Source organism: Podarcis bocagei (assembly GCF_964188305.1).
Source record: "Podarcis bocagei genome assembly, chromosome: 9".
NCBI classification, from domain to species: Eukaryota; Metazoa; Chordata; class Lepidosauria; order Squamata; family Lacertidae; genus Podarcis; species Podarcis bocagei.
Window position 1 is genome coordinate 53,923,922 of NC_138134.1, and position 14,600 is coordinate 53,938,521.

The 14,600-nt window shown below is 41.2% G+C and overlaps 1 protein-coding gene across 30 annotated transcripts in view; it reads right to left on the reverse strand.

Moving 5' to 3' along the window:
* Positions 1–3,134: 3,134 nt before the first annotated feature.
* Positions 3,135–14,600, reverse strand: part of ANK2 (ankyrin 2) — a gene marked incomplete at its 3' end in the record, with an annotated part of 325,504 nt that continues 314,038 nt past the window's right edge. For 27 of the 30 annotated variants that reach the window (XM_081208031.1, XM_081208022.1, XM_081208041.1 and 24 more), the window contains 6 exons: positions 13,693–13,785; positions 13,095–13,178; positions 11,754–11,918; positions 10,089–10,268; positions 8,080–8,171; positions 3,135–5,415 (listed from right to left, as the gene is read on the reverse strand). In XM_081208031.1, coding sequence (XP_081064157.1) covers positions 5,232–5,415; positions 8,080–8,171; positions 10,089–10,268; positions 11,754–11,918; positions 13,095–13,178; positions 13,693–13,785 — 798 coding nt within the window. The remainder of the gene's footprint in view (positions 5,416–8,079; positions 8,172–10,088; positions 10,269–11,753; positions 11,919–13,094; positions 13,179–13,692; positions 13,786–14,600) is intronic. The other 3 variants (XM_081208035.1, XM_081208033.1, XM_081208040.1) reach the window with 2 other exon arrangements.

Here is a 14,600-nt window from a genome sequence, read left to right on the forward strand (position 1 = left end):
TTCACCCTCCCTCACAGACCACATGCACACCACACCCCCCGTGGACCATTTTGACAGCAGTTGTGGACACCTACCTGTCAATCACCTAATATCTAAGGATGAATCAGCAGACTTAAACTATTCTGCTAGTTGCTCATTTGCCTGTATGGCTTGTCATCCTTTTTAAAGAGGAGATGACTAAAAAATCTGCACATAGTATTTATCACAGTTGATTTACGCAGAAGATGTGGTGTCCGTTCGTTCCATTCTTCATGGTTCACATTCTGCTGAAGCAGATGTTTTCAGCGGGTCACCTACCATGACTCATCTCTTGTGCCTGAGGGGAGTTGCAACTAATCCAGCAGCAGAGAAGTTAATTTCCCCCCTCTCCCTTTCAATTACCAACATGAGCACCACACTTTATTTGCTATTTTATTGCTTCTTATCTCTTGTAGCATGAGATCAATTTGTCAGTCTATTTGTAAAATATGTATCTACAGGATTGGCTGTGCTTTTATTAACATCTTTCCCCATGTTATTAATGACTATTAGACACACCGGACCATAAGACGCACCTAGTTTTTATGGGAGGAAAATAAGAAAGCAACACTGCGCATGGCTAAGGCTCCCCCAAGAGCTGTGCTCCCTTTAAAGAGCGCGCGGAGTGTGTGTGCGGCTCTTCGGGGCTTTTCCCCCCTCGGGGAAAAGCCCCCAAGAGCCACACACATGCTCCACACGGCTCATTAAAGGGAGTGCTGAGCAGAGCCTCCCGCCTGCATTCGCTCCATAAGACGTACACACATCTCCCCTTACTTTTTAGGAGGGGAAAAGCGCGTCTTATAGAGCGAAAAATACGGTATATAGCTCAGAACAATGGTATTATCATTAATCAGATGTGGCACAAATGTTTGTTTGGCTGCAGAAAAATGACAAATGAACATATGAAACCGCCTTCTACAAAGGATGACACTAGTCCAGTATTTTTTGTCCTCTGATTTGGTTCTCCAAAATCTCAGGCCTCTCCCACACCTTTTAACTGGAGATGGAATATCTTGAGTAGTATATTCAAAGCATATGCCACTGAGCGATGACCTCTCTCTCTAGTGTCTTGGGACAAGGATTCTATCTAAGTGCCCCTGCACATGTTGACTCCCACTGGTGATTGCAAACAGGTATTCTTGCCAACCACTACATATATTCTGGGATATATCTTTTGATATTTGCCCCACTTCCCTGTCTTTCAAAAGCATCAGAGCACCTGACCCTCTCCGAAAAAAAAAAAGGAAAAAAATTTGGTTATGCTTCCCACACATAATACCTTTTCATGGAGAACAGTGCAACTGTGATTCTAATGCTTCTAAAGTACCGTACTTTTTGCACCATAACACTCAGTTTCCCCCCCTAAAAGGTAAAGGGAAATGTGTCTGTGCGTTATGGAGCGAATGCAAGCAGGAGGAGCCACTCTTGCTGGCTGTCCGGCAGCCTCTCTTCCTCCGCTTGGCTTGCTGAGAAGCCGGCAACAGCTGAGCAACAGCTGAGTGTCAGGAGACAGCCTCTCTTCCTCCTGTCTGCCTGCTCTATGGCTTTTTGGTGAGGTGGGAGAAGGGAGGCAGCTCGGAAGCCGGCAAGAGCTGCACGCAGCGTGTAAAAGCCAAGGTTGGGAAAGGGAGACAGCTTCTCTTTCTCAGTGTCTGCCTGCTCTATGGCTCTCCCTTACACAAATGTAAGTGGCTCTTACTCTGCTTTCTTTACAATGAGCTGGAAGGAGGGACAAAGAGGGCATCCCCTTCCGTCCCTCCCCCAGCACCTCACCGGTAAATTAAAACAAAGCGGCTTACAAGGCTCGTGTCCCTGAGTCGTCTACTCTTTTTGCTCCAGTTCGAGGCAAGGCAGCTGCACAAATGTGAGTTCCCCCTCTCTCTTCCTTCCCTCCCTCCCTCTCTTCCAACTTCAAAAAATATTGGGGGGACAGCCAGGTAAGCCCCACTCACATACCACAATGGGGGGTGGGGGATGACTCCCTCAAATATTTAATGGGGGGGGTGAAGGCACCTAGGCCTATAGGAGTTGGCTGCTTTGCCTAGGACAAGTGTGAGCTCCCCCCTCCTCTTCCTTCATCACTGTATTGGAGATACCATACATTACTGACAGTTCCTTCATTCACGTGGTTACAAAGCATGGATCCACATGGATCCTCAGGATTTTTGCACTGGGTCACCCCAAATTCACCATCAGATCACATAGCATGTCCATGGCTACAGCTTGCACCAAAAAAATCACACACCCACTGTTGCCTGGGGCCGCAGTGGTGCAAAAACATGGCTACAAAGCATGGATCCACATGGATCCTCAGGATTTTTGCATTGGGCTACCCCAAACTCACCGTCAGATCGCATGTCTGTGGCCACAGCATGAACCACAAAAATCATACATCCACTGTTTCGTTTAGAATATTTTTTTTCTTGTTTTCCTCCTCTAAAAACTATGTGCGTGTTATGGTTGGGAGCATGTTATAGAGCGGAAAAATATGGTATCTTAGTATAAGCCCCCAAAATCATGGAAAAGAGGAAACATTTGCCTGTGGGATCATGCACATTCTGTGGGTTGCCTATTGGGATTCATGCATAGGAGGGAATGTGCAGTTTACCCGTCAAGTTGATGTTACCATCTTCATAAAAGAGTTACCATCTGGATAGCTCAGTTGGTTAAAGCGTGATGCTGATAATGCCAAGGTTGCAGGTTTGATCCCCGTATGGGACAGTTTCTTATTCCTGCATTGCAAGAGGGTTGGACTAGATGGTCCTCAGGGTCCCTTCCAACTCTATGGATTATCTATGTCAGAAGAACTGGCAAACAACAAAACAAAACACACAGGACATCATTTCTGGAATATAACCACCATGCCTAGTAAGTAATGCACTGAAGTTGCTACCAATAAGACAAGATCAAGATCCATTCTTTTCTGAACGGAAAACAACAAACAGTGTCTTTTGTTTCCCATACTTTAAATTAAATAACCAAATTTGATTCTTGGTTATGCAGAGGTAATAATGATAGTAGTAGTAGTAGTAATATGTAGAGGTTGCTGAGTTTGCCATTTTGAACCTAAAACAGCCCTTTTAAACTTGTACCAAAAAAAGGCATACAATTAGTGCTACATTTAACACTTGTACATTTTTATTTAATTAAATCAGCCATTGTACACGTTGCAGCTATGTATTGTTAGTGTTGTTGTTTTGTTTTGTCTTTTTTAAAATCTTTTTAACTAATACATGCCCTCATAGATATATTCAGTTAGTGTTATCACCATGGGAACAAGATGCTGACTCATCAACTTAAAATCACTTCTTCTCACAGTATTCAAGTTCTCTGATAACACAGCAAAAAATCAAAACTGATAAAGGAGGATAGCCATTATGCTGTTACACAGAACATCATCTGCACTGCAAAGTACACAACAGAAATGCGTTTCTTTTAGAGCCCCAGTCTTGAAGGTCAACCAGTGATGTTCTTGACAATGAGAAATGAGCTATTGTGTGTCCTGAAATGGGTCTCCTTCCATTTTGGCAGTCACATGTGCTTGCCAACCAAAAAGAAAAATGTTAGAATGGCACTTTGGGTAGCTTTCTTAGCAGGTGGCCAAACACCCTAAAACGTTTCCTTTCTCTCCACATGGTTAGTTAAATGAAGAGGTGCCATTTGTAACATTTATTTTCGGTATTCTGAGCACTGAGTCTATTATTATTATTTATTTTTTACAAGAAGGAAAATCTGGCTAGGTTTTGAAAAATATCAACCCTGGAGGACTTGACTCATCCTTGTTGAATATACTTTGTCTTTATCAAATAACTGATTCAAAATGTATATCATTTTATATGTATATATATAATATATATAATTACATATATATGTTAAAATGCAACAGAGCTCCAGACCACTATTAGAATTAGGTACAGACCACAGAATAATTCCAGAGTCGCATATGCCCTTCTTGGAAAAATCAAAGTGCAGACATTTACATGATGATTCCTGAAAGTTGGTTAAGGAATATAAATAAACGACGACAAAAAAACAAATGCCCAATGGATTCATATCCCTCCATAAGCAAATCTCTGAAGAACAATCTCAAATGGAAGGTTAAGCTCGGCTCGCTCAGTGCTGAGAGAGATAATCTGTTGACATGGTTACAAGAGGGTTGAGATTGTGTTTCCCAATGCCACATGCATAAACCAGGTTAAGAGACAGTCTTGATAGAATGTGATAAATTTAGAGTAACCTTTCTTAAGAGTGGGAAAGGGTTTCTTTTCCCTTATCAAGTTATCTACAGTGCAGTGGCCAGCAGGAATAACCACCAATAAGACAGCGTGGTTTGCTAAAGCAGTGATGAAAACAGGAAGTTACAGGAGTTAGAGCTTTTTTGTTTGTTTGTTTGTTTGTAATGCACCTTACCTCTTGTTCCAGTCTAAAAGATTTGAATACAGTATGCAAATGTGCCACAGATATAGCTGCTAGCAAGTTATACCTTACTGGGTATTTATTTCTTCAGGAAATCTTTAGGTGGCTTCCCAGGAGTCATAAAGCAGGGGTGGCTGCATTCAGCTGGCAACAGCTGGAGTTTGAGGTTTCGGCCTGACTCTCAGAAACTTTCAAGTCAAGGAGATCAACAAACTGGAAGTCCTATAAACATGGGAGGCTGACATGCTTCCTTCTCAGTAGATCCATGTTGTATATTCAATGGAAGAGTAATTAATCGCTCTTCAACAGTTTCAACAGACCGTGTAGTTCTCGATCCTAAAAGTAGTCACGAAAGGCAGTGTTTCTTTCTTTCAGTCTTGTGAGTCCAAGCACTTTAGCTATTTACAGGTTAATGTTAGCATCCCTTTTTTAAAAAATGCACATACATTGTGATTTGAAGAGGCCTGTGGAAGAAGCTATGTTTGTATGGATCGGATGCAGAAGCAAAGGAACAACAGAGATGGCAATCTTGACAAGTTTCCAGTATAGCACAAAGTCAATGACTTTTAGTAGACAAACCATCCCAAATGAAGGATGCTATCTTTGGTCACAAATTAGCTTACAGATATTTGAAAAGAAAAAAAAAGAAAAGAAAAACAACCCTACACTATATGCCAAGTCGAAATGTTAGTGTCCTCTAGTGATTATGTTATGCCATCTACAGCAAAAGAAGAAAGTGAATTCTGGATATTGAATGGATATGTGTGTTGGTCTGTGGGTGAGATTTTAGCAGCATCTCATTTGGCCTCTTTCTTCCACTCATCTTTGCAGAAATGTCTCAGTAGTTGCTGGAGGTCATGCTGAAGGTCATCCCGGGGTAGTGCTTCTGGTGTGTCCTCCAGCAGTTCCACATGAATACGGTTTCCATACTGGTCCTTAACCACAGTCCTCTTCTGGGTACTGGCTTTACTCATTGTTGTCCTGCAGGGAAATGATAGGTAAAGAGTGAGCAATGGTAGCATATGCTAAGAAGGAAATGGAATTTCCCTTTTCTAATAATAATGTTTTTGAGACATAATAGGTCCAATGAAATTGACTGCAGCAAGCATATGGATGTGAGCTGCCTTAACTATTCTAATAGAAAGGTGGAATATAACAACAATAATGAAATATTATTATTGATACTGATGCTAATACCACCAATGAAAGCTTGTACCACAATATATTTTTTAACTTCAAATGAACATAATTGTTCATTTTTTTTGTTTTGTTTTTTAACATGGTAAGATGCCCACCTTCAGGAACTGGGCCTTAAAAACACATGCTTCCATGCACAGCCATTAAAAGAGCTTGAAATAACCATGCAAACCTCTTCAGGGTGCTAAACCTAGCATGATGATAATTAAATCATGTTTGTTAAATATTTCTACTGCATCTGCTCTCCATGCTGATTTACCTTCACCAGTTAAGACCCATGCTATCCTTAGCTGTGAACAGCTTAATACTGTTCTCACACAGCTTCCACTATCACAGACAAGAGCTTATAGATTGTATTCACTCTAGGATTTTGTCCTGTTGACTAGGCTAACTCCAAAATTTATAATATACTTGCACTTAGTTAGAACTGTCAACTGTCCCCAGACATGGAGTAAGGGCACATGATGCAGCCACCTTGCTGACATAAGCCAGTCTGCTTTGACTCAATGCCTGGATGGGAAGCCACTGGGGAAACCCAGTTTTTGAGATCCATGATGGAGGAAAGGTGGGAGATAAATATACTATTTTCAAAAAACTGGAAATGCCATTTTGCAAAAACCAAAAACTGCGACCACTAGCCTGTTTAAGGGTAGAACGCATGCTTCCCTCCACTTTGTGAACAAGGCAGCAATCCCGTGTCACATTGGTGTTTCAAGGATTTGGAATAAATTCCTTTATCCAGCAGTATGAATTGTTGGCATATATTTGTCGCATGGCAAGTGACAACTGTGGCGGGGTGGGGGTGGCGACTAGTTCAAGAACTGATTTGTACCAACTTGTTCTGGAGACAGTTTTGACCTTTGAAAAGGTAGTTCATGGTATATGACTGTTTCCAGCCATCATCTTAAATCTGCTTTGATAAATATCACAGTGACATCAAAGAGAACAGAATGTTAAATGGGGCTTGTCTAGTGAATGTGGGTGGTTAACATTTCTATTTTATTTATTTTTTTGAGAAGGAAGCTATGAGAAATGACATCAACCCCGTCTTCTAAGACTTTCTAAAGTACACGAACCAAAACAGTTTCTGTCATTTGTTACTTTAATCTTGCATGGGGGAATCTGTTTGCTTGTTATTTCCCAGGGAGCCGCCTTGGTCTAGTATGGGCATCTACACATCTTCTTCCTCATGGCAGAGACAAAGAAATGAATGGACCATGTTGTGCTGGATTTTCTTTGAATGCGGCATCTCCCTAACCAGCTAACGTATGTCCCACTCCCTTATTGCTTTATTAAAGGGTTTCTTTATGCAACTAAACCATTCCTTGGTCCCCATTTCATCCTCCCATCTTTTCTACATACATAGTCATCATTATGTATAGTCTTAAAAGTAGCCAAGATGCCACATAGTATATACATTGTCAGTCTTGACTATTGTCATGGTAAAGTCATAAGTGGGAAACACGATGGCTCCACCCATGTTAAGCCAGTGTATGATATCAGAAAATGGAAAACAAAGGGGGAAGAAACGAGGGGGGGGGAAGCAAACCACCATGTAATCCCAACCATGTCTACTCAAAAGTAAGCCCTATTGAATTCAGTGTTTATTCTCAGGTAATCTGAGTTAGGCTATAACTTAGCAGAAATTACAAAACAGCAATAAAAATGTGGATTATGAAATAAGTAGAGAGAATACATCATGGCTGCCTTATCCCAGCATCTACTCATATGTTTCCTCTAACCATGACATCTGAACCAAAGCACTGAGATACTAGGGCAAGTCAGCCTCAGAACATTTGACTATGGAACACTGGAGTAGCCATTTTGGTTGTACAATTAGTCCTACATTAACTACAAAATAAGGGTATTAATAACTCCTCCCCCCACCAAGTGGAAACAGTATTTGAAGGTTCCGCTTGCAAGTTGGCTGAAGCCAAACTTCTCCCTCATTCTCTTAGAATGGCAATGGCACCCACTTGAAAGGTGCCGGAACTGAGTTCCAGCTGAGAAAAAGCCTTGGCTGAAGCCCTGAACAGAACCACCCCTCTTGCCCCCCTGTCTGAATGGCAAAGTGGAAGCTTGAGATGACAAATTTCCTCTTCTGAACCTATTTTTAGTGATGCTTCAGTTGGGATTGTTACAGAGAAAAAGGTCAAGCATAGAGTTCCGGTGAACATATTTCTGGAGATCAAAGCATGTAAAATTGACTTAGTGACTCCGAACCAAAATGTGAGGGGTATTTTCAGCCTAAATGTGCAGGTATGTGACCGAATCATACCTGCAAAAGAGTGACAGTCCAGAAGTGGCCTTAGTGTAGATCACTTAGTATTTTCAAGAAAAGCTTAAGGTGATGAGATTCAAGGCTGACATTATTTCACTTCCCACACAATTTCTGTTAGTTTGTTAATCTTTTGCCATTAAGAAGTTCACTGCCATGCCAACCCAAACCTTTTAATAACTGAGCCATCCTCTTTCATGACCTCTTTCTCTACTAAAGGAGGAACTTCAATTTTCATTTTGTTACCTGCATAGTTCAGGGCCTAAAGTGAAACAAGAAACAGAACCATACCACAAAGGATTTTAAAGCACAGCTTAAATATTCCAACCTGCTGAAATGCTGGAGGAAGTCCAGAGCCAATGAGAAAAAGAAAGTTAGACAAAAAACAAGCAAACAAACAACAAACCATCCACTTCAGCTTTTGCTAATGTAAAATATCTTGTCACTTACTGACCATGGATTCAAATTCATTGCATTTTGTCTGTCTTAAACATATAGGAGTCTTCTGTACTTACTGTGAATTTTGAGGGGTCACAACTGAATCTACACCTCTCTGCCACTGTTAGAAAAATGCATTATTTCCAGTAGCGATAGATGAACTTCACAGTCCTGCTCCAGAATACATTTCCAAAAACTGGATTTTTGCACTCCCCCCCTTCCAGGTGTTATAAATTTCCAGCTCTCACCCCAGGACTAGTCCTAGATTAGTGAAGCCAGATCCTGCCTTTGCACTTATGACAATTAGGATACATTTGGCAGTTCTGAAATGTCTTCCCAGGAGACCCATATAATCAAGAGATACAATGTCTATCAGGGATGGTGACCTGTGGCCCTCCAGACGTTCCTGGACTAGAGCTGTTATCAGCCATAGCCAACATGGCTGATGGGCTAGGGATGATGGGAGTTGTGGTCTTCTGGGACGGAGGCTCCACATCCCTTACCTATATTTATTTATTTTTAATTTTATATACTGCATAATTAATCTAATCTCAGATATCTGTGAATGTAGAACATCCATAAAACAGCATAAAAACCCTTAGTCAACATATGGACAGTGGACCATGATAACCAAATAAAATGGCCAAACTACTCCAGGGTATCAGAGCTACTTTGGACATTTTGTGTCATTCTGCCAAGAGGTAAAGATGATTTTGCCCTAAATCAGATCTAGATTATGTATGGTAGAATGCGTGATAAAGTAAACTTTGGCATCTACTGAATGTATTGTGTGATTTTCAACAGCAGGATCACCCCCATAGCTTGTTGGCTTCCAGAGCATTCTTCTTTGAATCAGTTTATAGGCAATTTATGGGGTGAATGGAAGGCTTGAGTACTTGATGGTAATTAATTACACAGCTAATGTAATTAATTTTCAGTGTCTCACCAGACTGAGGTGAATCCATTCTCGTAGGTCACAATGAATACGTGCTTGTGTGACAGTGTGAAGAAGTACTGCAGTGATAAAAGGAATGTGAATGTCTTTTTATGCCACCATTTTGACAGGAGGAAAAATGTAAATTTTAAGTGTGAAAGGAACATCTAATGAGAATATTGGAAATTACTAAATTGGAGATACTGAGAGTTACTTCCGGTGAGAAGCCTCCTGAATTGTTTCCTGAGTTCGGTTAATGAGTATTTTGTGGGTGGAGGGTCTCCAGTGAGATGGGAGGGGTCTGCTGCTGCAATAGTTGGAAAGCAGTGCAGATAAAGTAGTAACATCATGGAAGGGTGTTCTGGATACTTAAACTGAGATATGGTGATGCAATTGGATTAAAATAAAATGTGTTGGTTTTTTAAATTCCAATCCTGATTTTCCTCCAGAAGACCTCAGGGTCTTCCTCCCAGTGGTATCCTACTGAGTCATTAATCAGCTCTACATCTGCTTAGCTTTAAGAATATGGCACAATCAGATGTTCCTAGAATATTAACTGGGTCTCATCAGGTGTCTCATACAGGACATTTATTGTAGTGGTTTTGTGTATTTTCTAATTTGGACTTTTTATTTTGAATTGCTCTGAACATATTAAAGGACAGGTAAACTTTACTTAGAAACAAGGCTTCAAACGTACTTCACTGCAGTAAACTACTCCGGTTTATGTATATTCTTCTTCCCATATGATTTTACAGTGGTATTCCAGACTGACACTTCCAAAGACATGTCGAAAAGGCAATATTTTACCTCTTCAAAGTCATCTTTGGCTGAGGGAAGATCAGTTGCTAAGCTAGCATCTCCATGGTGCTTCTCCATTCGCTCCCCATGTACAACCGTAGTCTTCACAACTTTGCTGACCTTGCGGCCTTCCACTGGTTCAGACTGAAATTCTGAGGCACTCTGTACACTTGGCTCAGAAAAGGTCACCTGGTGAAGAAAGGTTTCACGGATACGTTGTGTGATTGTGAGCACACACTACTAAGGAGAGCTCAAAACAAGGATTGCTTAGTTAACATCTGAAATGAATGATACTGAGTTTTGGCTTATCATTCTAAGTGAACATAATACATAAATTTAAAGATATGCTCAACTTGTCCTGGTTGCAAAATTTTGCAAGAAATCAATGAATTCTAAATTTCCTCACAAAATTTCTTCCAGGATGTGTAATCAGTTTACTATAGGAATTAAGATGGTCTTAGCTTGATGTAGACATCACAAATCATATGGCAAACTCCTTCCAAATGAAAACCTCAATTCTTGCAGTTTCACTATGCATATCATAAAATGTAAATGCTCTGTGACCTTTCTATTTGTACTTCCCCCTCTGAATCTGACTGTTGCCGAGAGAACAGTTCTCTGCATGTTGCAGAAATGGCTTTGGGCCCTGGCTAATGTGAGTACCTTGAATTTAGGAGTAGGCCAGTCAGCTGAAGATCCCATTAGCAGAGTACCCATATGCTATCCTGTTCAGCTGGCCAAGACCAAGTCAAGGTAGGCTTCTTTAAGTAGTCAAGGACCTGGGCAGTTCCTACTAAGCTATGGGGAATGTTATTTCAGCCAAGAGTTGCGGGCATCACAGGCTTTATGGAAGCTGAAAAGGCCTTTATCACTGGTCTTCAGCTGGTGGGTCATGACCCAGTAGTGGGCCGCAGCCAGTTTCAAGGTTGGTTGCAAGAGGAGCACTACTATGTGATAAAAGATTAAGGAATGGGTTCCCCAATGCAGGTCTGGGTGAAAAGTAGGCCCTGGGTCTGAAAATGTTTAAGATAAAAAAGGAAGCCCAATCTCCTTGATGATCTGGTTGTGCTGACATCAAGGACTTTTGTCGAGTTCTATATCTTCTTCAAAGTTCTGTGATCAATTGGGTTTGGGGTCATGATACTTGCTAGTTAGAAACAGGGATTTCTAATAAGGCAGACATGTATGAGAATAGATGGAGGATTAGTTTTACTGTCTGATGTTGGAGAAAACATCTCTCTACTCAATAGGATACTACTCACTCTACCTCCTCCCTCACCCTTCACCCTCAGTGCAACTCTTAGACTGAATGGACATTTTCAAGGTTCCCTCCTGGGTGAAATGTTCAATGTTCTCCAAATACAAGTGATAACCTTCCTGCCGATATTCCAGTCATATTCCCAGCAGCAAAGTGATTTAGAAAACATGATGTGCAGATTTTGAAATGGGTATGCCCTGGATTCATCTACTTGCTTTTCACAATCTAGAGATCACAACTTGCCTCTACATGTGCAACCTTAAAACCCAGGACATGTATGAAAAGGCCCTTAGAAGTGTGCAGACTTGCAGCCAAGTGAGGGGAATTTGCAACTTAAACACAACGGCCAGAAGAAACTCTCTTGAGGTTACTGTTAATTTTCCTAATTCATTTCTCATTCAATCAATCTAACTAACCTCTGATTGCTCGCTGTCACTCTTTAGCACAACTCGCTTTATGACTTTGGAATATCCATCTCCCTCTTCCACCTTAACTGGCTCCTGAGGTTCTCCTTGCATCACAACTTCTTCCTTTTCTGTGCCATCTGGTAAAGTGAATCGCCTGATGATTTTTCTAGTGACCTAATGGAATGACATCATTATTAAGAGTTTTAAAACAATACCAGTCATATGTAAAATTTTGTAAGTGCAGCATCTTCTATTCATCTGCAAACAGAATAACCCTTCCCAAAGGGACTGGAGGCATCACTATATCCATTCTACTAGCAGGTAATATGCGGTAAATGAAAGGCTATATGTTCAAAATCAGTTCGCCTAAGTACCTTAATTCCAATGAACCTTAATAAGCTCACCTCTTTAAATAGCGGCTAGGCCTCCCAGTCAGACCATGGATTTTTTTCCTTTGGAAGAGTATCTTTAGAAACTATTTTGAAAGAGTAAGCCTTGCAGAAAGTATTTGTTATCAAGAACCTAGCAGAATCTCCCAGATCACACTTGCAAAACTGATGAGCATGTTTGACACAGGTCTGTGCAGTACCATGCAAACTGGCCATGCAGGGCAATCCTAGAATGGTTACTCACAAATGCCCCACTGTGCTCAGTGGTTGTTATCCAGGCTAAGTGTGAATGGACTGCAGCCTTGGATACTTTTATTACCAACCTTCATGCTGATTCTGGTGTATTGTTTTCCACCAACAAAGCCCTGATATAGAGGAAAACTCATGCTGTTGAACGTGTTCCTGGGTTACTAACTAGGCCTCAAAGGTGCTCTGCAGGGCATCATAGAAGTAACTTATGTCAGACTGACAACTGTGGCTTCCTTTGTGACCGCATAGAAATTTTATTGCATTAGTTGTCACAGCCACTGCTGCCCCAGTTTCTGCCAGCTCGTCTTTGACGTGCCATGTGGAATGAGCACATATCAACATGTTAGTCTGCAGTTTGGGCCAGGAATGTCACTAAAGTGTCCAATTCCCATTGGAGATGCTTTCCATGTTACTATTGAAGTAGACACTGGGGAGTTCCGAGGATTTAGTCCAGTCTGTGCATCAAAAAATGCATTTTGTGAAGAAGTGTGCAAAAAATAATGCTAATGCAGAAACAGGATGGAATATATGTGAAACTGACACAGACCAGAAAAAACCCAATCATTAACAGACACTGAAGAAGTCTCATTGTAGGCTTTTAATTTAACTCCATAGCGCACAAAAGGGCCCATGCGTAGCTTTAATTTACAAAGAAAATCCCCTGCTCTTCCTGCATTTCCCATTAAGTCAACATCTTAATGTTAAATTGTACCTTCTTCACCACAATATGGCCATGTTCATCTGTGTACTGCTCCTCTGTTACAGCTTCTGGTGGCATTTCAGGCATATCATCAGACTGTTGGTCAAAGAACAAAATTCATAAATTAAAGTGGTTGCTTTAAATAAATTGTACAAAAGAGGTTAGTTGATTAAAGCAAGGGGGAAATGAACGAATCAGGAAGCACTGAAGCATAGTTGTTAAAACTCCATTAAAGATTCTGCAAACCAATATTTAAAAACATGCAAAGAAACCTTGAACCAATAGGCAAACAGAAACCATTTGATCTAATAGGAAGTAGTGTTGAAGCAGCAACTCTTAGTGGGACATGGGACATTCTTCCTCAAAATGCACATTGGGTAACAACCCTATTGGGTTTCTCTTTTCTCTTCCAAGCTTTCCCAAATCAAAGTAGAAAAAGTTATCTATGTTACTCAATAGACATGCATTATTCAGGAACATGCCAAATTCATCAGTGCAATACCAGCCAAGGGGTTGCTTCAGGAACAGGACTTTGGGAAAGGGTGGGTCCTAGAGGTGTAACCAGGACATAATTGCCACTGGCACGTGCAGTAGTTCAACACTCCTGTACCTGAATAATCACCCGGCGGCGAACGACCCTGGTAGTTACCATCTCTTCCTCATCTGAGCTGGCCTCCAGCTCACCTAATTCCTCTGCTAGCTCCTAGTGGAAGCATGGAAGCATGGCTCTTATCATACAGATATAGTAGCATGGTGTGAATGAACAGCATTTGGCCCCTCTTCTATTAGCACAATGGAAACAACACAAATGCTCACAGCTTTAACAGAAGCCGCATTACCTCTTCCCTTGAGCATAACATGAGACCCTAAAATCACCTTTAAATGTGTGATGCCATCTAGACTATTACTTTTTGTTGCTGTTATTTGAAATCACGTATTAGCTAAGGTGCAATGTGCTTAAATAACTTGGATACGATCCAAAAACTTTTCATTCTCTATAAATCTAATCAGAGAAAAGCTTTCACATTTAATTATTTAATTAAAAGGCATTTGCATACAATTCACTGTTAAAAAAAGATCTGCCGGCTATAAACTTTTTTTAAAAAAGGGAAATTAACCTGGGCAAGAGAAGTCAAAGAGAGAGAAAAGGCTTCTGATTGTGTGGTTTGTTCATGTATAATGCTAGGCCAGTCACTCCATGGGGGAAGTTAGATGGGGACAAAACCAATGTGAGCTCAAGTGTTGTTGCTGAAGTGCATGACTTGGCTTGTAATGCAAATGGAGTGCCTCTCCCATTCCTTCCCACCACCTGGAATGCTGCAATGGACCCCTGACTATTAGGTCTAGTTGTGGCTCACTCTGGGGTTGCAGCACTCATCTCGCTTTATTGGCGAGGGAGCCGGCGTACAGCTTCCAGGTCATCTGGCCGGCATGACTAAGTCACTTCTGGCAAACCAGAGCAGCGCACGGAAACGCCGTTTACCTTCCCGCCAGAGCGGTACCTATTTATCTACTTGC